Raw genomic sequence first — 27265 nt, forward strand, 5'->3', positions numbered from 1 at the left:
AGAAAAGCAGCTTTATTTCCTGAGTGGCATTATTGTTTAGTTACCTTTGCTGTGCACAGATGTTCCCGTCCTGTTGTGTGACAGGCTTTCAGTATTCTAGGTCAGCCCTCCAACGCTCCAGTGTGACTCAAGAATGAAAGGGCATGTACAGGGAAGGAGCAAAAATAGCAGCTGGGCCAGAGAAGCAAAAGCTTTGACAAAGCCTCGGACATGTGTGCTCCCTGACCTGAATAACCAAGAGAGTTGCGGGGCACTCAACCAGGTAGGCCCCCGAACGGGTTCGGAAAATAACACAATTTTTCTTTTCACATCCACCTGCACTTTTCCTTTGTTGTTTGCCGCCCCGGACGTACAGCGACGGCACTAGCAGAGCCGCCGCTGTTTGGTCCCCTCCAAAAAACAAGAGAGCGCAGAGAAAAGCTAATCAAACATGAATTTGCTCATTTTAATAAATCTCAGCGTCGAGATCATGTTTAATGTGCTGAAACGATTGCTAATGCGCCTCGCCCCCCTTGGAGCTCACATGAAAGTGTGAGGGCATTTGTGATTTTGTTTCCAAACATCTTTTCTGCCATGCCTGTCCAATTACTCACACCAGAGAAGCTTCTGTCCAATCGCTGTCTTCCCTCCTGGCTTGAATGGAATCAGCAAAGCCGAGACCTCGTCATCATATGTTTCTTTTTCTTTTTTTCCCCGCACTTTCGCATTCCCCACCTGCCAAGTTACATCCCATTTTGGAGAGATTTTTACAGAACAATGGGCACGCGGCGCACACGGTGTGCGTATGATCGGTTTCACACTGTGCTCGTCAACTACAATTCCCTCTTTCACAATACAAGGTGCACGAAAAGTAATTACTCAGTGAAAACACATTTTGTAGTCGGGGGGGGTAGCTACAGCGTGTTATCAGTTGAAACAGAAACGCGTGTGCAGACCTCTTTGAGAGATGCCAGAGCTCTTGAGAGAAATTACCCATTTCGACAGAGTCGACGCCAAACTTCACCGGCACGCAGACACAGACAAACACAGCCTGGTTTTATGCCAAAGCCTTCATGTCACAGGGTGCACCTGAACCTCTTTCCGCTGACTTCCTCATGTGGGAGGAAGCACAATGTCATTCTTGACTCGCGATTGCTTTGGCACATTGCATGTTACCAGGCGAGAGGCGTTTGTGTTCAGGCATATTGACACCACTGCTATGTCAGGCCCTTTCACGTCTTCGTCCTGGACAATTCCTTCTCCGCCCTTTCTCCATCCGCTGGAAGAGGTTGATTCAGCGAGATGGTTGGGGCGCGAATGATCAAAATGGGCTACATTCGTCCTAAAGCTCAGCAGGCGGCCGAGGAGGGATGAGGGAGGGAGCGAGGAGGAGGGAGGGAGGGAGGGAATGACTCAAACCAGAGATGACAGAGAATTCAAATAGACAGAAAAGGCAAAGATGCTGAAAGAAAAAGGAAAGGCTGCTGGTTTGGATGGCGAAAGGGAAGTAAGGGCATGTCAGGCTGGGGGACTAGGGAGCGCGAGAGGAAAGCAAAAGGAGGAAGAGAGAAACAGGGGGCTGGAACTTTTCAATTACAGCACACAGAGACAACAAAGACCCAGATTTCAAGAGACTATAACAGTCTGCAGCCTGGAGGGAAAAGCTCATTTAGCCGCCTTCATTTCTCTATATCCTTTCTCCACACAAATTACAAGTTGGAATATTTAATGTGTTCCTTTTGTTGCACAAGCAACACAGGCTTCTCTATTATTACAGATGTCCCAAAAACCAACATCAGCTACACCTGGGGAGGCAGATCCTCCTGTTGGCGCATTACGTCGGAAAAAAACTTCCCCCCCCTGCTTTAAATTTCAAAGTGTTTCAGTTGATTGAGACGGTCAGCAGCATCGACGACGACTACAGCTATTTAGGCTTTGAAGATGTTATTGAACTGGCTGTCTTAATTTGAGCTACAAAAAGAAAAGGAAAAAAAAACGTCCCCTGGCATCTTGAGGGGCGCTTGCCAAATAAAATTAAAGCAAAGGGGAATCAATGGAAGCAGGCTATTGATTCAACCCCATCAGGGATAACAGACACTCTCCTCGCAGCCCATTTAACACAGGGAGGCCTTTGTCAATCAGTTTTTGAGTGTGAATGACAAGCATAATGACAAGACGGCTTAAAAGAGCAAGAGAAAGGACTCTCCTGACAAACATAACGTATAATTGCCCGAACGTCAAACACATTCTGGCTCTTAAATCTCGCTTCTTTTCATTTCTGTAGTCCCCGAAGAGCAGGAGCCTAATTAGGGATGCATCAGATGTACCTGTCGACCTCCTTATTCCCCAAACACACAAACACGCAGAGCTTTGTCCCTGCTACCTCCTCCACCATAATTTGAAGGCTTGAGGCAGCTTGATTTCCTTTAACGGCATTCAGCTTTCACATGACTGAAAGATTTGTCGACTGCACGTCAAGTCGTTGTGATGTTGCTGCGAGGAAGGCAGGTGGGGGAAAAGTAATCCACATCAGCATCTGCTCCTACACCTGTGTCGCCCATCACTGCCTGAGAAATACCACTGGTAATGTGAATTCACACTCAAATGTGTGTAAAGTTTGTTATTTGCAAGTTACAGGTCAAATGTGTTGTTTTGCATAATAAAAGTTGTAAGCGTCCTTTCACACAGGGAAACAGTTTTATGCAAATGACGACGCTTGGAGGTGGCAAAAAATGAAGATGCACTCCTGAACTTGAATCCCATCATCCAAGAAAACTGTTCCCTGATAATGGCCTGTAATTATTCTCACTGGTAATTCCAGCAATGTGCTCACGTCACCATGTAGGTTGACGCGAGCTATTTCATGCAAGCTGCAGGCTCTGTGGCTGTAACACGGGACAATAAAACAGGTGAGGAAACAACACAGGGAGATAATTTGCCTATTATCAAGATCCTTTTAACACTTTTATTGTGCCATGATCACAGAGAGAAGAACATGCCGTGAAAGCAAATAATGAGGATGAATTATGTGAAGGTCCAGGTAAACCGTATAAGCCCTAATGCACCAGCATCATCATCATCATCCTGCTATCCTCCAAAGTTGAATACACTCCGACTGTATATTTCCCCCTCATTATGATGCACTTGCTCGCCCTCTTGCTTTCTCACTCGTAAAAAAAAAAAAAAAAAAAAAAACGGGAAGAAAAAGCTCTCTGTGCCGAAGCAGGCGCTCATTCATCCACCAGCTCACTCTGCGAAGGAGGGGAATAGCAGCTCATGCGCAACATTTAGCGCGAATTTGGATGAATAACAGCAACTTTAAGGATCATATAGGTGCATAGATTGCGCTCAGGATGGAGAAATCTACCTTTCGCGTTCAACCTCTGGAAATATCACTGACCGCGCGGACATCCCCACAATGAACTCCTCTATGTTCGTGCCTCGGCTGCTGCAACTTCTCACCGAGGAGCGGGAGATACACGGATGCAGGAGGATCGTCTCCCGAAATAAAAGTTGAGCGAGAGCAGGAATCAAGTTGGAGTAGCGCTTGAAAGAAAAGGACTCATCACGAATTAATGCATTTGTCCGGATCACTGAACCGGAGAGGTTTTATTTGCGGCGCTCACAAAATAGAGTTGACTTGTTCTTGAGAGCGCATCACTTGATCTCTATTGCACAATCAGGTACGTGTATTTTCTGAATAATACAACATTTGATCCCATTTATAACTCTCAAATACTCAGTTTCGAAAGGAAAGAATCCTCAGTGGCCAAAAACTGCTAGACGCACTACTTTTTTGTCCCCCTCATCCCTGAATATGCAACTGTCTGCCCTCTTCCCAGTCCGGAGAGAATGAGGTGTCGCTGGGTGAAGCATGGGCTGTCAGAGAATCAGTCATAAGCGGCTGTCTCTGCTATGGCTGGAGGCGGCATTCGGCCTCTGGCTCTGCTGCTGCTGCTGCTGCTCCGGGGCCGGCGGTGCCGGCGGTGCCGCCGCGTCCGCCGCCGGACAAGACGACGGCGCCCCCGGCACCCTGGGCTGGCTGCTGTCGGATAAAGGGCCCTTTCAGCAGGCCCTGGAGTTCACGGAGGCTGCGGAGAGGTACCAGCAGGGCTTCAGCACCAGATACAAGATCTACAGGTGAGACTGAAGGGGAGCTCTGTAGGTGTGTGTGTGTGTGTGTGTGTGTGTGTGTGTGTGTGTGTGTGTGTGTGTGTGTGTGTGTGTGTGTGTGTGTGTGTGTGTGTGTGTGTGTGTGTGTGTGTGTGTGTGTGTGTGTGTGTGTGTGGTGTTTTTTCATCTTTCTTTCAGGAGTTCCTGATTCGGACTGTGGGTGTTTTCATTTCACTGCACAAGCCACAGGATAATTTCACATGATGATGAGCACTTTGAGCCAGAGAGGAACTAATCAGCGAAAGCAGCTGCTGAATGTATTTGGAATGAAAACATGCACCCTCTCAGGATTGCCCTCACAGGTATCACACCTGCACCGAATTAGTTGCGAGCTGATGAGCAAATCCAAAAGAACTACTGTAGCGGTGCAAAGTGTGCCCTTTGCTCCTGCCTTTAAGTATTCACACTAAAAGATAATCAGCCATGTGAATAGCACCAGACAGTCGTTCATTTCTTTCTTGGGTTTTTTTTTTTTTTTTTGCTTCAGGGTTTGACATTTGACGACAGCAGGAGTTAATCCCCTGACTGTGTGGACACACTACATCCTTTCAGTGACTTCCTGCAGTGGCCCTGAGCTGCACTTCTCTGCTGCCTTTGTCTCACATTTCGATTCACCTATTCTTGCTTTGTCACATTTATCAGATGGCCAACATGTAGATAAATATGTTCACATGCAGGGATTATGCAAATGCAATGCAAAGGATTGAAATTAGTTGTATTTGTATATGTTTGTGTTTGGGATTTTGTTGGAGGCTTGCTGATATTTCTAAGTAGGGTGTATATATAGAGAGGTTTTTATCTGGCTGAGAAGAAGAAGGCAGACTCGTAAAGTCTGTTTGTGTGTTTATTGGTGCAGTTTTTATTTTACTTAGTATTAAGGTGCCTTATAAATGCCTCAATGTCCAAGTTTCTTTTTCTGAAAAAACACTTCTTGGTCTGCATCTACCACATGCATGAATCAAGTGCTCCGTTATCTCCTCTCAGGAATCTTTTGGGCTGTGGTGTTTATCTCTTAGTGACAGCTGCATTTTTTTTTTTTTCAATCGACCTGCGGCACAAATGTCCCAATCGCCCCCTGACTTGAGGCGTCTTCTTTTTCCAAAACGTTGGTGAAAATTATTGACAAAGGAGCAGACAGTTTGGACTGTCAATGGCAGGCCACCGTCTGCTGGCTGACGTCTCACCGCTTCAGGGTCTTTTACCCTGAAGCGGTCGATCCAGCAACCCGGAAACTGCCTGCTCACATTTCTAACCCAAGGGTTGTTTTAAGGATTAGGGATTAGGGATTTAGAGGATGAATCCAAAATGAGGCCCAACTTTTGTGAAAAAAACAGTAACAAGGTGACAACTGACAGGGTAGTCAACCTATTATCGTTCATTTGACTGTTTTGGACTATAATGTCTTGTAAAGAATACATTCTAGAAACACACAAGGCATTTATTCTAATAAATAATGTATTTCCCATTCCCCACAGAGTTGCAGATATTCAGTATTACATGTGCTCTTAAATAGTCTGGAGTCGAAACAGCCATGTTGCCCTGCTGACCTCTAATACCTGAACCAGAGCAGCTGTCAGTCATGCGTCAGCGTTTAAACTGTCATTTTGCTCCTCACTGCGTCTTTTTACAATGTTTTCCCACCACGGACTTGCTTTCATCACTATTGATTGCTCACAGTACATACAGTAAGCATCCATTTGGATTGCTGAGTACATTCCTCCAGCATCCACCCCTTAGTTTGCCCCTATGTGCATGCTGATGGAATACCTCGAGGCTAAATCCTGGGCTGGAACCACAACGCCCATCTGTCCACCAGGGACCGACTCTCAGCCTGTCCCCTCATTATGATGATTGGCTGTAATGACATACTCCACACTGTCCCGGTTCCCCAATTATTTGTCTACCGATCATTGTTCTTGTGGCAGTGATTTGATTGCCTCCCAGAAGGAGAGGGAGGTACACCGAGCAGCAGGCATTACAGTGGGAGAGGTAGACATTAACCGATGCTATGGGGGGAGGGAGGAAACGGGAGAGTAGCAGCCGTATCTCCCAGGCGGTTTGTGAATGGCGTTCAGCGAGACTCGTGTCCAAAGGGCACAAGATAACAAATGATGGCAGCTGATAATGTGTGACTTTATTTTGTTTTTTTTTACGTCTTTCTGTTGCTGTGGGAGACGCTGCGCTGCATGTCAATAAGTTGTGTTTTATCCGTGCAGTTGTTATTCAAAGCTTTGACAAGCTTGTTCAGACAACAGTGACAGATAACGATTCCCGACCAACGTGGACGTATTGTGGAGCAGCTCAGCTAATTTGAAAAAGATGAAATTTCCATTTGCCAAATAACCTTCTAGCTATGACAGGCAAACTGCACAGGACATGGTTTTGTCTGACGGACTAAGTTTTAACAACCGGACAGCAATAGCCTTATCTGAAAATAGCAGGTCTTTAAAGAAACGGTTTGACATTTTGGGAATTGGCTCATACTGTCAGTGTGCTTAATATTCAGCTTCAACCAGTTAACTTAACTAGCACCACTAAAGCTTGTTAATTTACATGTTGGATGTTGTTTCTATTATCCTTAAAAAATAGCAAATGCAAAGCAAACAAGCTAACCGGCTGCTAGCAGTAACTTTATATGAGTCATGAGTGTCTGTATGGTATCAATACTCATTTAAATTTAAGTGTTTTTCCAAAATAGTCAATAACTTACTTTCAGGGAATTCTTGTGAAAATCAATACTTACTGATTAGGAATTTAAAACAGCAGTTTTATTTCTCAACATTGTCCTTTCAAAACCTCTCTAACGAGTGGAATATTACACGTATGAGCCTAAAGAAGGTTTTAACTGAAGAATGTAAAGCTCCAGGTAACTATAAAACCCCACATTTCTAAAGAAATAACAGTGACATGACCTCAGTGTTTGAAATAGCAGCGACAGCCATGGCTATGATTAAGAGTACATGAACACAAGTTAGCAAATGGAAAGTTAAAAGTGGTGGATAAATGATTGAAATGTTGAGCTTCTGCTCCGAGTGGTAGTAATATGAAGGCAAACTTGACTAAACCCACTGATATGTCAAAACAACAATCCACCTTTACACTCTATAAATCATATATAGGGTTAAATTGCGTTTCATTTAAATTGCTACAAATTGTGTTTATGTGATTGACAGGGGAAAAATTGAAAGTAAAAATACTAAAACCACAAAAGAAAATACACGCAGGTACTTAAACGTGGTTTTCTTACACATTAGAGGAATAAGAGGATACATCACAGTGTTATTGTGTGATAATAAAGTATGTTCCTGTATATTACAGTCAGTATTACAGTATTATCTATAGTCTCTAAAGGTTTGTTAAACACATTCACCTTAGCCTTTTCTGTCTACACAGCTTGTTAAACACCCGCCCGGGGCCCTATACACAACTAAAGGCCTAAACGAAGTGAGCAAATGTCTCTGTGCATTTGTGTGTGTGTGTGTGTTGTTGTGTCTCCAGGGAGTTTGGTCGATGGAAGGTCAACAGCCTGGCGGTGGAGAAGAGGGATGGTTCAGGTGGCAGCGGTGGCCTGGCTCTGCCCCTCGACCCCGACTTCACGCACACCATCCGCCAGCTGGGGAGGCGGCCAACCCTCCAGACGATTACAGAGAGTCTAATCAAGAAATATGGCACCCACCTCCTCCTCTCTGCCACTCTGGGAGGTACAGTGGAGTATGCAGAGCTTCAAAGCACGCCCGATCCACACAGCTTCCAATGTCATTTTGTTTTCTCGGCACATGGGGCACCGATTGTATCCGATTGTGACCGTCTGTTGCTTTCCAAACAACAAAGCATATGATAATTTTTCTGGATCAGTGTCTTTTGGCTCACAAAAAAAATCTAATCGCTATGCTTTAGTGTACAATACATAATTTGGAGCAGGCAGTGAAAGGCAGATTTAATATATTTGTTTGGCTGTCAAAAGGATATTTCCCAACATGGAGCTTCAACACTTTTGTAAAACCCTATCATTTGAATTAAATTGGCATATCTTTTCTTTCTCTAATGCATTTCGATAATAAATTATACTGTATCAATAGAAGGTTGGGTTTGAAAAGTTTCTGCTGTAAATTAAACTAAAAACAGAGTTTTCAAAGAGCTATCCAAATGCAAATTTTGTTGAAAACAGCTACTGGCAATGAACCTTAAAAACTAGGATTATTTTGATGTTCGGTGCGCTTTTATGTTATTCCCATTAATGCAGTAACTGGCCAAAAATTTTGAACAGTAAACATACGGCTCGGACGTCAGTACCTCAGAACTGAAGACCAAACAATTCTTTATCGTTTAGACATTTCATACCAGAATTTTAAAAAATCTCTCATGCAGAAATCCATCCTAAAATACACAAAGACACAATCGCCTCCACCGACAGTGGACTCAGTAGATCGCAATATGACACAGGAATGTTGAAAAACAGAGTGAAACTCTTATCTTCCAGCTCCTGATACAAGACAGTCAGACTTTGACTAACGTAGCTGAGGTTGTTTGAGGTTGTTTGTGGTAAAACTTGATCCAATTGAAGGAGACGTCTACTGCAAGCAAAACAGTCCATTCATGTTTTGTGGGGTTTGGTATTTAACTTGACATCAGAGACTGCTGTTCCTGTCAGATTCCCACTGATAAACGGCGTCATTCTGCTGATGGAGGCATCGCATCAGAGTGGCTTTCCATGTGACTATTTGCTGATCTGGTGCTGTAATGATCAAGGTTTGATTTGGTTTAGGCTCCAAAAGGACTTGGTGTAGGACAGAAAATAGTGGTGTTCATGATTTTTTTTTAAAAACAGAAAAACAACACAGTTGGTTGTTGACAGGAAACAGGAAATCAGTGTGGTTCTCTTCAATGTCCTGAAACCGACGATGTTTAATTATGACCATGATCTTTCCTCCATGCATGCAATTTTGACTTCAATGTTTAATTTTGTGGTCAAACGCGAATCATTTGGATGAGTAACATCATTGAGGTTCTTCCCTGGAAGAAGTTTAGCTGATCTTTTTTTTAAAAAACACACATATCTGAAGAAAAACCTTCAATTTTTCGCTGTTTGACATCTGATTTTTGCAACAAAGGTTTCCAGCTGCTGGTCCTCACTTGACCGGAACATGTCTATACATCTGTGTATTTACTTCATATCCTTCTCCTCAATACATTACAGAGCATCGCAAGAACAAAAGCAGCTCCTATGGAGGGATGCTCTGTCAGTGTGGCCAGGGACCAGATTTGGGAGGAAGTCCAAAAATACTTACATCGCCAAAATTGTCTTGACATGCCGTAAGAGTTAGGAGAGGATTTAATGCTGTTTAGCTTTGCTAAAGAGCACCCGGGGTGGACACACTCATTCAAACCGCACTCAACAATCTTTTGACTAAGTGCCGAGACATTGGCTGTTTCCTGGTAACTCAGCGTTTTGGACAAAATAATTGGACGTATTAATGTTAGCTATATAGGTCACAGTGTAGACACATGGTGCTGTTTCTTTCACCTGCAATGAAATGTAATAACTCACAGCTGAATGTAGCAATTTCATTGAATTTCTCTGGGGGGCACACACACACACACACACTGAAAGTTGTATCGTGGAGGAAATCAACTATTGCAATAGAAGCGCGGTAGATGAGGCAGTTTGAGTAAAAATGTCAGCAACAACAGAATTTATCACAAAAGTCCCAGGGCCAGACGCATCACACTCAAACCGTGTGTACTCACAGAGACACAAATGTGCATAAGTGTTCTTTTTCATCTGATTTATGAAGCCTGATTCTTTTTTACAGATGTCAATCATTGTGGAATTGAGCATATAAGCCTCATTTCCAGTCCCACAGTTGGCCATAACTGGATGTGGAAAAGCCCGAAGACATCTATTTGTCTATCGATAGAGCCCGCTCCACCACTCATAGACCTGTCAATGAGAAGGATGCCAAAGAAGCAGTGCAATTTCACCAATTGGGATGCATGGGTGAAGTTCTCCGACAGCAGCACAACAGCTGTCGTTACTCACAGCCATTACGCACAGCTATAGCTATTTGTTGTGCACGTCCGAGTTCAACACATGGACCTGTAAACCACCTCAATCCACATTATTCAGAAAGATGATCACAACAGGCCAAAGTACTTTAAAATCCAGGATCAATGAAAGATTATCACGAGTGAAAAAATGACTGAAATTTTATACAAATGAAGACAAAATTCAATAACACAATTGGGGAAATAACCTAAATCAAGCCTGTTGTGGTAGCTTGATTTTCCTGGCTGTTAGTTATATGCATGTCGAAATCGTGATCGTTAGAGATTTTAAAGTATTGAATGTACTTTGCCCCCTGAGAAGACCTGAGATCTTTTTTTTTATGTCATTTTTAATACTGTAATTAAGATAATTAGAACAATTAGGGTATGTTGATTAATGAGCTCTGTTCCTGAGGAGTGTGATAGATGCAGAGACCTTGTCTGTACTTTTTCCTCCAATCATTCAAACTTTCAGATCCACCACAGCACTTAATCACTACTGCGCTTTTCTATCGGATCTGAAAAGATACTAATGAAAGGTGATTAGCGCCGCTCTGTCAGAGCTAATGAAGCTCTGCTTCCCCCTGCATGACTTTCACCAGGGGAGGAGTCTTTGACAATATTTGTGGACAAAAGGAAGCTCAGCCAGGAGTCTTCGCCCGTGGGTCCCGATGGCAGCCGGAGCGGCAACAGGAACTCAAACGCTACGGGGACGGTGACCCTGGAGGCCCTCCACCAGCTGGCTGCCTCGTACTTCAGCGACAGAGAGAGCACCCTGCGCAAGCTGCACCACCTCCAGATTGCATCCACCACCATTCGGGTATGTGGAAGTCAAGTAACACTCCAAAATAATGTTTGTAGATCAAATGCTGTGCGTGCGATCACTGGCTACAGGCAGCTGTGTGTTTTTTTTCCTGGCTTGGGGATCGTTAGCCGCCAGCAGTTACACATGGGAACAGCAAGATATGAAGCATCGAGGTGGACTGGCTTGGTTTTGGGTTAATAAAGCAAGATTATCCCAGTCTTGGGCAATACATAAATGCATACACACATCACGAGACAAATATTGACCCAGTATGAGTTGATATAGCGTGCACCAGCGAAAGGCTAGGCTGTTGTTGACTTCCTAACTTGCAAAGTGCTGATGAAGTGTTCTCCAGTGTGTCGGCGCTCAGTGCGTCATGACTGGGTGTGGTTACAGGTACAACAGACTCGAGATGTCAACAAGAGAAGGACGCAAAACACAGTTGTTCAATGTGGCGTTGCGTTGGTATCAAAAGATCTCAATGTGCAGACTGACCCCTCGACAATGTCATGTCACTATCTCCATCTGGTGTCGTCGAGAGATTATCAGGGTTGAATGTCTTGTCTGTCCACGCTTAATCTCTCATTCTACTGCAGCAGACTGCCTCATATTTTGGGTGGCCAGTGCCCACAGACCCCCCTCTTGCAATGACTCACACTTTCTCAAAATACCTTTTTATTGCCTGTTTTATTCTGACATTTGCTGACTGCTGACTACTCACTCACTGCTCTTAACAGCCCCCGGTTGGTAGGGGCCTCTAATGATAACACAGCTGAGTGCATGTATGACATCCAGACGCAGTGAGGGATAACAGTTTGCACATTGCTATTGTCATCATTGGGTGTGTTCGGCTTGCCGCTAACAGCTAACGGAGCTAAGAGAGCAAACGCTCCGTGGCCACACAGCTCAGAGGGTTTACCTGACAGTACACGGCTCTCGTCTTGTTGCGTGCTATTCTCTATTTCGTTGACGCGTTGACGCGATAATTTGTTGAGATGGAGCTCATTTAAAAAGTTGGTTATTCGAGTTGGTAGTTTTCATCTGTAACTTTCCATCACTAATTGAGATTCGGTCCAAAATGTGTGGAACGCAGTTTAAATTCAAGACACCTGCAGATAACACGCACCCACAAACTTTAATTCTCACTTCCCAGGGATTCTACTTCCATAACTTTTTTAATCAGGTAGGATTAAGAACAAATGCTTATTTACGAAATTGCCCCGACACCAGCAAATGCACCTGTTAATGCTGCAGGGTGCAGCAAATCTTTCTCTCTTTGGCACGCAGTTTATGTCACATAAATGTGTGCCCAAGGAACTGGGATGAGTTATTTGCATCAGACTCTGATAAATGTATATTTATATTTTTTTTTTACTTTTTTTGTTCGATGGTCAAACGTGTCTTTGCTAATCACCCATTACAGACTAATTGACTGTTTTAAGGTAGTGGAAAACAATATTTAAAATTACAAGGTCTCAAAGCGTCACCAGTTTGAAGCTTTAAAGAGGAGAGGCTGGCAGCAGCGGCGCGTCCTGTACTATAAAACACCAATCATCCATTTTATCATCTGAAGTGGCCATTAGAGTGTACGCATTAATCAGCCTCAGGGGCAAACATAGATGCTAAAGTGAGTAGCCACTGATGAAGACAAGCTGCCCCACAAACTGAGAACATGTTCCTGCAGTTATGCATCAGCTTGATGGATTAGAAATATCATTCCATTAATTTCCAGCCAGGCTTACTTCCATTCATTTGCCACTTTGCAGTGTGTGTGTGTGTGTGTGGAGTTCAGGCAGATTGAAGATCAGTTCCAGTGAAAGAGAAGGAGAGAGCGAGATGAATACCACATTTTATGAGGGACGTAAAGCAGCACCTGCGATGGTCGTTCATTAAAATGACACGCGGTATTGAGGGCTTCGGGAGAAATAGGACAGATCCTACTAATACACAGGAAGTTATGCGTTTTTGTGTTTCAGAGCGTCACAATTTCAAAGTTCAAGAGCAAGATTAATTACTGTGAGAAATAAGCAGAGCGGTGAATCAGAGGGAAGTTGATTTCTTCTCTGATGAATGATTCACATTCTCTAAAAAATGTCTTGCAGGTGACAGAAACCAGAACGGGTCCGCTTGGATGCAGCAACTATGACAACCTGGACACGGTCAGCTCCGTACTGGTTCACAGCCCAGAAAACAAGGTTCAACTGCAAGGTAAAGACCGTCTTAACATGTTGAGCACAATTAATTCAAGAGTGTTGGTAACAACCTTGAGTAGTCATGAGAAATTTGACTTTTGTTTGAAACAAAAGCAGATGGAGCGTGACTTTCTTACAAAGCCTGAGAACATCACAGGGTCAACAGGGTGGATGAGACGTCAATGGAAACAGTTTCGAAAAAGCACTGACAAAAAATTCATTCTGCCAAGAGGGACATTAGACCAGAGCGACTTTTCACGAGACTATTTTCTGATCCGGCATCGTAACCACCAAAGTTTGCTAGATCAAAAAAAAAAAGATCAGAAAACTCACTTTAGAAAGTTAGTTTGGAGAACTTGTGCACCTTTCATGATGTCACACCATCTTATGGATGTATTTCTTTGGTCAAACTGGGAAGATTTGGATGGGCATTGGATTGCACGTCATCATTAGTCTTTTATTTACTGAACTGATGTGAACGTGGCGTTGATCACCTAACTCTCAGCGAGAAAGTGAACAGGTGTATTTCCCCCGAAAAATCTAATCGCTTTAATATATTTGGCATTATTCTCTATGTTTGTCCCTGTCAACAAATGCTATCAAAAAGCCCAAAACAACTATGTGCTTTTCTTTTTCTCAATTCAATCCAATTTCCTGAACCCGAGGCATTCAGCTCTCAGCCCATTGTTTACTGCTCGAGGCATCGAGATAGAAAAGTGGCTCACAAATAGGTTGGTTTTCTTTTACAAAAACGCAAAGACATTTCTAAAGCAGCTGGGCATTGTGTTGTCAGTGAACGGTACTCAAGCAGGAACAAATTGTGAGTTTGTTTGAGACAATTTTATGCCCTGCATTATTATATATTTTGTGCATTAGTAAATATTCATGGCAGCACGACAGAAGTGTGTATGGGATTGAGTGTGTGTGGTTTTTTTTGTTGATAAATACACTACATTTCACTTTTTTTATGTGGCTCATTTATGTATTTATACATGTTTTTTAAGATATAAAATAAATGATATAACTGCACTGAGATGAAGCAGATCAATGATACTGTTAATATTTACATTTCTTATCAAATTAACTAAAACATCTTTGAATTAGTATAACTATCTTACTAATTCTCTCATTTTTAATATTTTAAATGGTATCTGTTTGTTTTTTTAATTTTACTTATATATATTTTAGCATCTACTGTGTTTTTATTGTCCAATTTCGTTGTCTAAATGTGTTGCAGTTTTGTTTTTGGGGAAAAAAATGTATATCTAGTAAGACAAATAGTGTAAAAAGAAAAAAAAAGTTTTGTTATAATAACAATTTCTATGTGAAACAACGTCTCCCAGGGCTGCAGCTCATCCTGCCGGGTTACCTGCAGAGCCGCTTCATTCAGGCGGCTCTCAACTACGTCGGCTGTAAATCTGAGGGCCAGTTCGTCTGCCAGCGCGGCGACTGCTGGTGTGAGTGCAGCGTGGACTTCCCTCTGTGTAACTGTCCTCTCTCTGACCTGGAGACTCTGGAAAGCAACCTGCTGCGTATCAGAGACACCTGGAGGCTGACAAACCAGGAGTTTGAGGAATCCGGTGAGTCAGGGAATTTAATTCACTGTGGCCCACCAAAAAAAAAACAACCTGAAAATGTCAGCTTGAAAGGTGCATTCAAGAACCTCACAGGTGGAACATGGGCTCTCAGAATGCTGTACTTTGGGATGCAGGTTATTTTTCACTACATTTAAACTTTGAAATAAGAGCTGGCATGAACGAAAGCACAAGTCTGGTTCTAAATGCATTCGTGGCTGTCAAACACTGTCAGCTGACAGACGTTAAATCAAGAGGCCTGTCACTCATTGTGTCACATCAGATGATGCTTCTGCTTCTCTTTGATGCCTCTGGTGCTCTCCAGGTGCTCAAAGGCTGCAGTGTATGAAAATACACAGATCTTTTAAAATAGTCTGTTCTCAAAGTGTCACGACATGTAATGATTGTTTGCTTTATTAGAAGATGAATATCTCTCTCATACATACTGGAAATATCAAACATATGCTATATTGTTTGTTTAATCTGTACAAAGTATACAACTAGTTCATCAGATAACTTAAATTACCTCAAGTGGTTTAAACACGACGAGATATAACATGTTAGTGAGCTTTAGAGGTGATGCCTGTTTCCAGTCTTTATCCTCAGCTTGAACAACTGTAGCTTCATATGGATAGTGTAGATATAATCGTGGTATTATTTATGAAAAGTAACAGTTTGAAATGTTGGGAACAATCTGGCTGAGAGTTAATCATTTAAAGCTTTTATAATAAAAAAGGACAAATCCAAATTCTAATAAAAAAGGTAAATGAATATAGAAAAAGTAGAAATAAAATAAATTAAGCTCATGAAATGAAAACGCCAAATCATTTCTACTCTCGCTCTCATTTGTTGCACTAACCAATGCAGGTAGAGAGCCACTGAGCCTGTCATTGATTGTGTAACATTGATTGAAAGGCCCTTATCAGAGCACGCTGGCTGTATTTTCTTCATTCACGCCTCCTGGAGTCATTTCCCTCAGCTCAATGCACATGAAGTGTCTACACACATAAATGAACCAACTGTTACACAAAGCCTGCAGGCAATCAAACACCTAATGCAATTTGTTGTATTATTGCACAAATTTTTGGACAGTGCTATAATTACCATAATTACCACTCCTGTACATCAGAATATTAGCAGCAAGTAGCAATTTACCCAGAACTCTGATCGAGTGGTTTGTGGCACAAATCGGCAGGAAGAACCTGCTGATAAAGGTCAAGTTTATACGGTGATGCTATTATGGATGATTGAAGGATGAGAAAAAAAGTTTCCTCCTCCTTCAGAAAATGTCAAGGAACTTTTCAGTAATTTTTTTCTGTAATGTTTGACACCCAGAGTGATGTGGAGTTACGGTGGCAACGCGCCTTACTTTCATATTGTTGGAGGCAAAAGCCGCAATTTAGCTTTCAGTGCCCTTCATTTGTAATTAGAGGTGTGCAGCGCTGGATGCTGGCAATCGCTGGTGAACATGTATCCTTTCACAGAAACAAAATATGAAAGGAGTTGACATGCTCATGAAATCAGCATTCCCTTCCTCCAAAGAAAACCGAAATAACTAAACATGCTTTCTTGGCATGCTGCAGCTGTTATTTCCCCTCTTGAGCTGTTTGCTTTTCTGGGACAAACAATGAGAAGAAGACATTTTTTGTTTTTTCAGGGAGATTGTTACCCTGCGGCTCGTAGCCACGGGCAGAGTTTATTTATTCATGTCCTTTTTTTTTTTTCCTACCAGAGGAGTTCCAAAGCTTTGTTGAGAAACTGCCAACCCATTACGCTGTAAACACATCTGTCGTGGAACACATGTGGAGGACGGATGCCAGCCTTCTCCAGCGCTACAGGCAGCTGGAGACCAGCGGCAACCAGCTTTTCGCTAAAGCTCGCCGCACTGTTAACAAGCTCTTCAGCCTCAGCAAGAGGTGCCGAAAACAGCCCAAAATAGTCCTGCAGAGGACCAGGTAAGCAACAAGACGAGAACAAGAGACTGCTCGACCCGCTGCCTGTTAACCTCAAGGTGCTCCCCGAAACTTATAATTATGAAAATGATTTATGCGCTCGGCGCTGGGAGAAAGCAGCAGAGCAGGACGGTACTTATTAGAAGGCACTTGAGGAAAATAGTTGTGGAGTGAGGTGAAAAGTGCTGACAGGAGCAAAGCTGCTCCTGTGCTCCGCCAGCGGGGAGAGACAAACAGGATCATGTCGGGCCAAACAGACGAGTTTCACTGTCTGCGGGTTTAAACTGCATTACAATCAATACAGCATCTTCAAATTTCTCGTATAATAATCCATTTGTTTTAACAGAATCACATCCAAGAAATCTGAGCTGCTGTGGCCAGTAATACACGACACCTTCGCTTATATTTATCACTGCGTTGTTTTTACTATCACAGCTGCTCTTTCAGCGGCAGTCCCACCTGGATAATCTGTTTCTGCAGCCCACCGGAGACCACTACGGTCATAACTTTACTCGGATGTATTCTTCTCTCATCAACACTCTATGTTTATGGCTATTTCTGGCAGGGCAATTAACTAAATGACACAATCCAGCAGCTCACTACTCAAATGCAGCGCTGCCTCCTCAGTCCACAGTCCAATGACACCTTATTCTCACAACCTGCTTGTACAACGTAATAAAATAGTGGTTTAGGCTCACTAGGTAAGTCTGTCTTTTGTGTCCCTTTGAAACAGAATATTTGTGTGTTACATTTATTAGCTTTTTTACATTGAAATTGTATTTTAATAATATTAAACATTGTGCTGTATCTGCTGTAAAAAGTAGACTTGAGACAAAAAGTCTTCCAAGAGTTTGTATTTATGCATATGTGCATCTGTTTGTTGTGTCATTGCCACCCATCGGCACCACAGCAGGGGAACTCAACACATTTTAATATTCATTTGCTCTGATTGCTTCTGGAACTCCGGAGTCAGAGTTTTTGCTCCGCATTAAAATAACATTTCCTTCATTGCGTTATCACAAGAAAGGGGAAAAAAAAAACAAAGAAAAAGATTCAAATCAACAAACATGAATGAGATTTTCTTTGTTAAAACCCATCTGTCATCTCTTCTCCAGGCCTCTACACTTCTGGCTGAACTACGCCCTCTCCATTTTATACTGCAGCGAGAACAACCAGGTGGGTGTTTATAGTGACGAGAACCGCAGCTGCTCCTGCCCCTACAACCATCCGCCTTGCCAGGGCCTCGTTCCCTGCTCCGTGGGCGACGGTGCCCGCTGCGTCTCCTGTTCCGCGGAGAACAGGACGCGATGCTCCAGCTGCAACCTTGGCTTCACCCTCACCCAGGGAGCATGCCGGCCCGCCGTGCCCGACCCTACTGACCCCTACCTGGGCTTGGAGAGTGACAGGGACCTGCAGGATCTGGAGCTGCGCTACCTGCTCCAGCGGCGGGACCCCCGCATCGCTCTGCATGGCGTGTTTGTGAGCAATGACGTGCGTGTTAACACTTGGTTTGACCCGTCCTGGAGGAAAAGGATGCTGCTCACCCTCAAGAGCAACCGGGTGAAATCCAATCGCGTTCACATGCTCCTCGGACTCGCCATGCAGTTTTGCCTCACCAGAAACAGCACTCTGGAGCCAGCCTTATCTCTGTTTGTGAATCCCTTCGGGGGCAGCCATTCAGAGAGCTGGACCATGCCTATAGGTCAGCGCGGATACTCTGACTGGGAGCGAACCAAGCTGGATATCCCTTTGGACTGCTATAATTGGACTTTAACTCTCGGAAACAGATGGAAGAGTTTTTTCGAGACGGTTCATTTCTACCTAAGGAGTCGTATCAGGGACCCTGTGGGAGTGACGGGAGGCAACAAGAACATGACGGTGTACTATGAGCCTCTGGAAGCGACTGAGCCATCAAACAACATCGGCTACATGAAAGTGAACAGCATGCAGCTGTTTGGATACAGCGTGCATTTTGACCCCGAGGCTATCCAGGACCTGATTCTGCAGATAGACTACCCGTACACTCAGGGATCACAGGACTCGGCCCTGCTGCAGCTGGTGGAGCTGCGCTACAGGGTTAACCGTCTATCTCCTCCCGGGGCCCCACACATGGATCTGTTTGCCTGTCTGCTGCGCCACAGACTCAAACTGTCCAGTGCAGACGTGACCAGGATACTCACTGCCCTGCAAGCTTTCAGCGCCCGACAAGCAAACTACGAGGAGTACGAGGCAACCAAACTGTGTAGTTAGTTCATAATGGCCACCATTTGATGTTTTGTACTATTTCCTTGCCACGGACTGAACTGTATCCTTTGTCATCTGGATCCGCCATATGTGTCAAGTGTGTGATTTGTTGTTCAAGGATGTGTTGTACATACACTTATGTGCAATTAAATTTGATGTTTTAATAATTTCAGTTCAGTTTTATGGATTAAAGCCCCCTGAAAACTTTTCAAAATAATAGGAAACATTTGTGACTTTATAAGAAACCATCAGAGACTTCAGATTTGGGAAACAAAACATCCCAAACAATCATCTTTTAATAGTTCAGCATTTGATAATCTGCTGTGTGGGACAGTGTGGGTGTGATTATGATTGACAGTGGCCTGACGGCCAGACTGCCATCATGCTTTAATTTCAAATTTGCAAAACCCTGATCACAATCGATGCATTGAAATGCGTGACAATTTTCCCAAACGTGTCAACATCATACCAGCGACAACGATGACGTGAAATAACCAAAGCTGTTCCAAAAAATATTGTGTTCAATATTTTTGAACCGAATGACATTTTACATGTTGTATAATTTAAACATGAAGCTAGAACACATGAAGATATTCTTATAGCCGTCCTACTTATCTCACAGGAGAGTTGTCGTGGTGTGTGTTGTGTTGTTTGCCCATCTGGAGCCTCAGAACACAAGGTCTCCATTCTCCATTGAGGGAATAGCCTCGGCACAGATTACTAAGTGTATAGTGGGAGAAGGGAGGGTCGGAGCAGCCTGCCTCTGTTCCTCCGCCTCCCCTGTCCGCCATTCACACTTACTGTGATAGATGAGCTGGAGCGCCTCAGAGACATGCTCAGCATCAAACAACAGTGCGCTATGGTATCAGTGACAAGGATAGTACGGGCCGCCCAGCACCGGAGCGGGTCGGAAACTCAAAAGAGTGACTCAGAACCAAAAGAGAAATCAGCTTTAATCCACTAAGGGGCGTCGCCAGCGGAGCCACAGACTCGCAGCGTGGCGCAGCTTTGATTAGACGAGCATCTAAAGAGCTTATTGCAAAGACGAAGCTTCATTAAGATTCACCTGACATGTTTCTCTTGAGATTAAAGCCAGACACGATTTGCTCTGATGGTATCGTTCAGAATGAATGTGAAGAGGTTGTTGGGGCCGGTTTTGATTGTTGGATGAGGTGCAGAGCACATTACAACCACTCTGTACTGGCATGCAGATGACTGGACAGTATATGATGCATTATGCCGCGTCGTAAAATCTGTTTCATCAGTTTATGTGACAGTGAGTGGATTGGTAAAGTAAAGACATCACTCTCATGACAAGTATCTTCCATAGGCTGCCTTTGAGCTTAAATATTGATTTTATAATTGTATTGACTGATTTTAAGACACAGCAGGGTTGTTTTCAGGCTGTATCACAGACATTTCATTAGCTATCAGATATCAGAAGGGCGGCAATCATGTTACACTCACCATATAAAAATGCTCTCTACAACTATTTTCCCTTTTCTCTCATGGTCTCATTGTAAAAGTTATTTTTACTTTTATAGCAGTTCATGCACTGGAAGTATTTGCTGTCGTAATATTTAGCGTGCCAAAAACTAACAAGCTCTACGAACTTTTAATTGACTGCAGGGTAAAGGTTGTGTGTGAGAAAGATATTGAATCTGGATCGCGTCCCAGTAAAGGGTTAATTCCCGAGGTTCAACAGCGAGCATCTGGTGTGATTTTAAAACCTTTTTAACAAGTAAATATTCTGCATCTGGGTGTAAAGTGATGCAGCGCTTTTGGAAGCAGTCCAGCGTTTCTCTGGGGTGAGACACGGGGAGGAGAATGAAAGAGTTTGTTGCTTTGAGCAGCTCTGGTTTAAAAGTGCGAGTCTGACAAGGTTGTTTGATAGAGAAGGCGTCGTCCTCGACTGAATTTGCCATTAATGGACTGCTGAGATTGTCTTTTTCAGTTTCAATTGATTTGGATGAAAATGAAAACTACATTAGCGTATTCCAAGAGAAAAGAATTATACAGAGAGCAGTAAGTAACGTTAAACTAAAGTTTTAGCGTCACCAAAGTATGCCCATTAATTATGCCCCAAAAGCATCTGAACAAACATTTGGAGAGCTTCACTATAGCCCTGAGGATTGTGTGCACAAAGACAAACAGTCACGACAAAGGATCCAGAACAAACCTTACCAGCATTAAAGCAACAGCCCAACATTTTGGGAAGTAGTCTTAATCATTTTCTTGCCAAAAAGTAACATGAGAAAACGGAAACCAGTCCAATGTCTGTAGGCTAAACAACAAGCTACAGCTAGGAGGCGATTAACTTTGTTTAGACAAAACCAACATGAACATTTCAGTTATTACCAATAAAATGTAACATGCTCAATAGTGATGTTTGCAGTTGCTGGTCAGTATATTTGTTCTACATTTGGACAGTCGGACTTGCCTTTTTCCTGTTTTCAGTCTTTATGTATCACTAAGCTAACAGCTTGCTAGCGTTAGCTATAAGGCAAACTGATAAAAAAGGCATCAATCTTCTTATCTATTGCTCTAGTATTACTTTCAAGCTAAGATTGATATTGTATGTCAAACATGTGTGTGAAATGGATGGGGATTTGATTTTTGATTTGATATAATGAGATATAGAAGATATAGAAGATTTATATTCTCCCTATTTATATAGTGCTTGTCTGTGTTACCTTTCCCACTGAGGCCTGCCGCATGATTGTCATATTTCACCACTTTCTTTGGAAACCAATGTCACAAATGGACGCCATGCAGTTTTGAATATCCTCTCTGTGAAGTCAGGAAATTATTGATATGGAAACTTACCCTGTGAACTATTCCTGGAAGGAGCAGTGATGAGCCAACAAAGAGCTAACGAGAGTTGATTTTTAAACAATGAACACATTGTGAACTTGCAGAAGCAACTGGGGAAAAAAACAGAGATACTAATGAGAAAATCCTTAGGTTAAATGACTAAAAGATTTGATTGGAACAATGTGGGTCTTGCTCTGTTTATTTTCTCACTAATAGCTGTGTAATGACCTGCTTCTGGTGTTTACCAGGAGCTTACTGTTTGTGCTCTTGCAGGAGCTGGCTGGATCTCTCCACTGCACGGCCTGGATGATGCAACATATCTGCGCTGTTAGTTCTGCAGATTTAGTTCATCACACTAATGTTTTGATTAGGTTTTACTGACAGTTGCTTAGCTTACCCTCGGGTAAGTCTCTCTATTTGATACTTTAGAAGGCTTTCGATGTGCTTAACCTCAACGCTTTTGAGGAACTTAGATGCAGATACACTTCACCTGCAGAGATTCATGCATCAAAGACAGAGTTCCTCTTGGCACAGATTATTCTGAATTTACAGTATGTTGGGATGATATGTTAAACTATGTATTAGAATATTTTTAACAAGACTCCTTTATCGAGATATTTTTATTGAAGTGGAACATTTGCATATGTTCCCCTCTGCTTAAGGACTCTGGGTCAAATCTTTTACAGGTCAAGGCAAACAAACACACACACACGGCATTTAGAGGTAGAATGCTCGGATAAAGAAAAAGTGTAGACACACACACACACACACACACACACACACACACACACACACACACACACAGAGGGCAGAGGCTGAGTGATAAGCAGGAGCTTTGGCTTGGCAGGCTTGTGGGCCTCTGAGGAAACATGAGTTAGACTAATGTGTGTGTCTGTTTAACAAGCATGCTGGTGATGGGAGGCAGTGGCTCAGTGAAGGGGAAGAGTTTATAGAGAGGACAACCCCATGGGAGGCATCGGGAATAATAGCTGACGGTACATCAGAACAGCCCAGACAGCTTGCTTTAAAGGCCACGAGGGAGACCGTCCTTGGAAACTAACTGTAGAGCATTGCTTCTTTCTCGAGCTTATTTTTTTTCACGATGAACAGAGCACACAAAGGAGCAGGAAACAGGTTATTGATAACTGCGCGTGTTTCACATTTGCAATTTAAGTCCCACAAATAAATCTTTACTTCTTTTTCCTTTGGCTTCACATTAACAAGCTGCTTAGAGACGGGTGTTTGTTTGCTTCGTGACCTAATTGGATGTCCACAGATGCCATCAGTCCTGAGTAAGAAAACATTTTGTCTACAGGAGATGCCGGTGCGCAATGGGGGCAGCTTTTCTCTTCACTCTAAATGCTGTCAGCTGAAAGCTATTAAAACCGCATCTAGTTTGCATAAGGAAATGCTAATTTAGAAAATTAAGAGTGGGGCTATGTTGTGCCATCAGTATATCTAATATAGTATGGAATATTGAGAAGACGTCAAATAAGGCAAAGCCAATCCAGCCAATAACACGATATGACACTTGCAAATCAAATCTGACACTGTTTGAAAATGGTGTCACACCTCAAGATATCCAACCCAAACCTTATGATCGCCCAAGATCAGTTTTGTTGGCGAGTTTGACTGAGCGTTTCAATGCAATGCCGACATTTCTACACTAACGTCACATTGTTAGTGATGCATATGTAAAATGTGGGTATTCTCATGTCAAACATAGTAGTATTGTTAGAGTTTCTCTCAGGATTTTACTTTTGACAGAGCGACAAATCCTCTCAATCCCCACGAACTGCAGAGCATCTTTTGAAACTAAAAATAGGACAAAATAACCATGAGGAAATCAGTCAGCAAAGCATTTAATGTCAGAGGAAACTATGCTATACATTACGTTTTTAAATAGGGAACAAATGACAAAAAAAACACAACGGACATTATCTTAATACATTTCTTTCTTTTTTAGAGGATTACAAAGTCGGTCATAGAGGAAACTAAAGCAATAAAAACACAATGACAACGATTGCAATAAAATAAAATGGGAACTATTCACCCCATACATCCGCAACAGATATATATTGGTTTGTTTTGCTACTCCAGAATTGTCCGTTGTGCAATAAAACAAAATGAAGTTACTGATTAGATGCTTCAGAATAATTCAGACCTGCCTATTTGCGCCCCACTAGCAGCCATAATCAACATCATCATCTTATTTCATTTTGAGAGCTGTGTGCTGCACAATAAAATGTTGGGGATGGCTTCCTCACCAAGATTAACAACGACAGAGGCTTTTGGATTTACATAAAGTCTTCCTTATAATGAGTAGTGCCGCTGCACGCACCTCTACACAAACACACGCACACACAGTACAAAAGCAATGCAACCAGAAGGTTGCAATTCTTCACCCCACGCTCTCATTATAGCCGCAGTGCTAATGACGCAGTGAGGATCAAGGTGCTGTATGGAGATGAAAGAGGAGATGCGAAGGATTTACAATGCTTCCCAGATCACTGATAAAGCACAGCGTAAACAAAACTTTGCCTGGGGTTTGCACCACGAGGGAGACGGGATTTAGTCTCCAGATTCGCCGTTATCCTCCTTAAACTCGCAGCATTAGAGAGGCCGGGAGCAGAAATCCTGACGAGACACCAAACCGCAACATCTGAACAGAATCACTGGGTTTTGGATTTCCAGGGCTCGTACACAAGCGCTGTACAGTCTCTGTACTCATTAGGCCACTGCCTGTGGAAACCCTGGTGCGTCCTCTAAGTGGCTCTAGAGCACCAACATACTGTATAATAGTCCATTAATCTGTGGCGAGGGAGCACCTGCCAGCGTGGAACTTGAAGATCTTTGAAGTGAAATCATACTTGACGACACTCATCAAGGCCACTTTCACTTGCACTCGTGGTCCCCACGGCAGTGTAACTGTAGCTGTCATAGCATGCTCCTCTGAGGATGTCTATACAGCCAAGTGAAGAAGTGCAATGTGCGGCAAGCTGTTGGAGAATATTTCATCATCTCGTTAACAGAAGTCACTATCTTCGCTGCCGTCTCCGGCTGTTTCCCCTTCAAATGTTTACCCCCCAAAACTTCACAAAACCATATGCAAGCTACTTTAATGATAGCCACAGTTTTTCTTTCTTTAGGGGATGATACAATTGCATCAAAGACCAGCTAATGTAGCCTCATTTATGAAGTGTCCTCATGCCGGGGCGGCCGATGCTGTTACTGCTAATGGTTATCTGAAGCTACACAAAGCGCGGCGCATATTTGTCCCAGATGGTGATTTCAACTGACGGCCTCATATATTCAACGTTATTAATATTGCAAATCATAAACAAACAATTAGTTCTGTTCATTTATTCAGCCGTGTTGGGTGAAACCTCTGAGCCTGGCAGCCCTTTCAGCATTCCCAGATCACATTAATCAAACTGGCGCTGACTCGCACAAAAAAAAAGAAAAAGGCATCGGGAGACCGTTTTGCCATTAAGAGAGAATAAGTTCTCTGATAAAAACACTAAGAATCAGCACTTTTGGCCACTAGGGACTGTTGCAAAGCAGAAGCTGCCATAACTGGACAAACAACAATCTCACAGCCGGGAATCCAGCGACCAATTATTGAGAGGAAACTGGCATATCCTAGGACAGCGCCGAAAACCTCCGCTGGATGTAGTAATTATGTCTCTCAACATCACAAGCAGTTCATCTCTCCAAATGCCACTCACCAGCTGAATAAATAAGCAGATGAAGATGGAGAGCATCGATTGGTCGGATTAGATTTATATGTCTGCCATTGTAGTATTGAATGTTGTCGTACTCCCAGTCCGAGGCTCAGCATGTTTGGAGCAGAAGGGAGCGGTGAAGTCATGTTTCTGATGACTAAGCCAGTGACTAAGCTCACCTCGAGTGAAAATAATCTACCTAACTAAATGCCTTTTGAATGTTGTTGTGTCTTCCCGCACTAAGCTGTCTCTTCCATTAAGAAGGAGTTTAGCAAAGTAAAGCAAATCCAGGTTGTCTGTGCGGCAGCCCAGAGTTCAGCTTTACTGGGTCACAGTAAATCCAGTCAGATGGTCACATCATATCTTTTGCTTGTGGACTGAGGAAGGCCACTGAGCTTTAATTCAACACACACACACACACACACACATACATGCATACACACACAGTGACAAACCCGGTTGAAATCACCTGAGGAAGTCTGGAGACGAGAGACCGTATTTTTTCTATTTTGATATGCTGCCTTTGCCTTCAATTAAAAGATACAAAAACAGCCATGCCAGCTGCTCCACTGTGCTTTGAGCTATATGCTAATGTCACTGATGTATATTTATAAGGGGTGGGGAGATCCTTTCACTCAAGTGTCGATAGTATATGATATTTGTTAATACATTTCTTGATGCTTTTTACTTTTTTGGAGTTTGGCTTACTGAAACAATTTAGAAGCTTAGGAGATCAATTATGTATTATTTTTTTAATTTATAGATGTATAAGTAAACATTTCTGCATGGAGGTTCTATAAAATCATAATTCTTGAGATCACACTCAGGCGCAATAATTTGCCATCTGTCTGTACATACATGGCTAGCGAGCTTGCGAGAATATTTTGTGGTAAAAAAAAAACGTTTTGGATTTCTGTCTGGATGACATTTGAGTTTAGCACGTTAGCATGCTACACTATGTCATTTTTTTCCAAGTATTTTCATCACAAATATTATGGAAGTCCATTTCCGCCACACACAAAAATAAAAAAAATAAAAATAAAAAAAGTTGATTAATATTTATTTATTTTCTTTGTCCTAATTTTGTTTTTTTTGGTCCTAATTTTGTTTTTTTGTGCGGAAATGGGCTTCCATACAAATCAAAATATTAGCACAAACAAAGATTTTGACCCGTGGCACAAGATGAAAAATCAATTGATCATCAAACTTGTTATTATTCATCTTGTTGGGAACATGAATATCAATCAAATTTTACAGCACATCAAAACCACAAATGTCCACTTTATGGTGGTGTGAGATGAAACCAGAAAGCATTGCATTGTCTGGGAACCGTTAATGTCTGTGCAACAATTGGATAGAGGAAGAGGTAAAAAAAAAAAAAAACAGGGATCATCAAAGTCAGGGGGAGTTATTCGCTGGGAAACATGGATTTCTACAACCACGCCACTTTTATGATTCATAAAAATACAAGTTACTTTATGTGTCTCGACTTCAACAACAAACAAACCAAAATAAGTCCTGGATATCGTACTTCCCTCGCTTTACGTAAAAGAAACTGTAGCTCCTCACATTGCTTTCTGTCACCAGGTTGAGCCATTCTTCAAACATCCTCATGCCCTTGTTATGCCGCATTGTGAGCCTGCCATTTCAAACCTTCGCTCCCAATTTCCACACACATTTATCAAGCACAATAAGGGGGCTAATTTCAGAGTAAATAATTGTCACCTGCCCGTGTGCCTCACAATGGGTGTTGTGTCTTTAA

The 27265-nt window shown here is 42.7% G+C and overlaps 1 protein-coding gene across 1 annotated transcript; it reads left to right on the forward strand.

Moving 5' to 3' along the window:
* Positions 1–3229: 3229 nt before the first annotated feature.
* On the forward strand, positions 3230–19620 carry LOC137782325 (BMP/retinoic acid-inducible neural-specific protein 3-like). The gene is made up of 8 exons (XM_068571562.1): positions 3230–3662; positions 3822–4119; positions 7651–7853; positions 10800–11017; positions 13105–13210; positions 14538–14774; positions 16501–16723; positions 17836–19620. Exons 2-8 carry the CDS (start codon positions 3854–3856, stop codon positions 18968–18970), a joined length of 2388 nt encoding a protein of 795 aa, XP_068427663.1. The 5' UTR covers positions 3230–3662; positions 3822–3853; the 3' UTR covers positions 18971–19620.
* The last annotated feature ends 7645 nt before the right edge of the window (positions 19621–27265 follow it).

Source organism: Clinocottus analis, unplaced genomic scaffold, assembly GCF_023055335.1.
Source record: "Clinocottus analis isolate CAN_PGR_092001 unplaced genomic scaffold, fCliAna1.0.p SCAF_11, whole genome shotgun sequence".
NCBI lineage: Eukaryota > Metazoa > Chordata > Actinopteri > Perciformes > Cottidae > Clinocottus > Clinocottus analis.

Coding starts and splice junctions, on each gene's coding strand:
- LOC137782325 (XM_068571562.1), top strand. CDS start 3,854: ATGGGCTGTCAGAGAATCAGTCATAAGCGGCTGTCTCTGCTATGGCTG. Junction 4,120..7,650: donor ACCAGATACAAGATCTACAG/GTGAGACTGAAG, acceptor TTGTGTCTCCAG/GGAGTTTGGTCGATGGAAGG. Junction 16,724..17,835: donor ATAGTCCTGCAGAGGACCAG/GTAAGCAACAAG, acceptor TCTCTTCTCCAG/GCCTCTACACTTCTGGCTGA.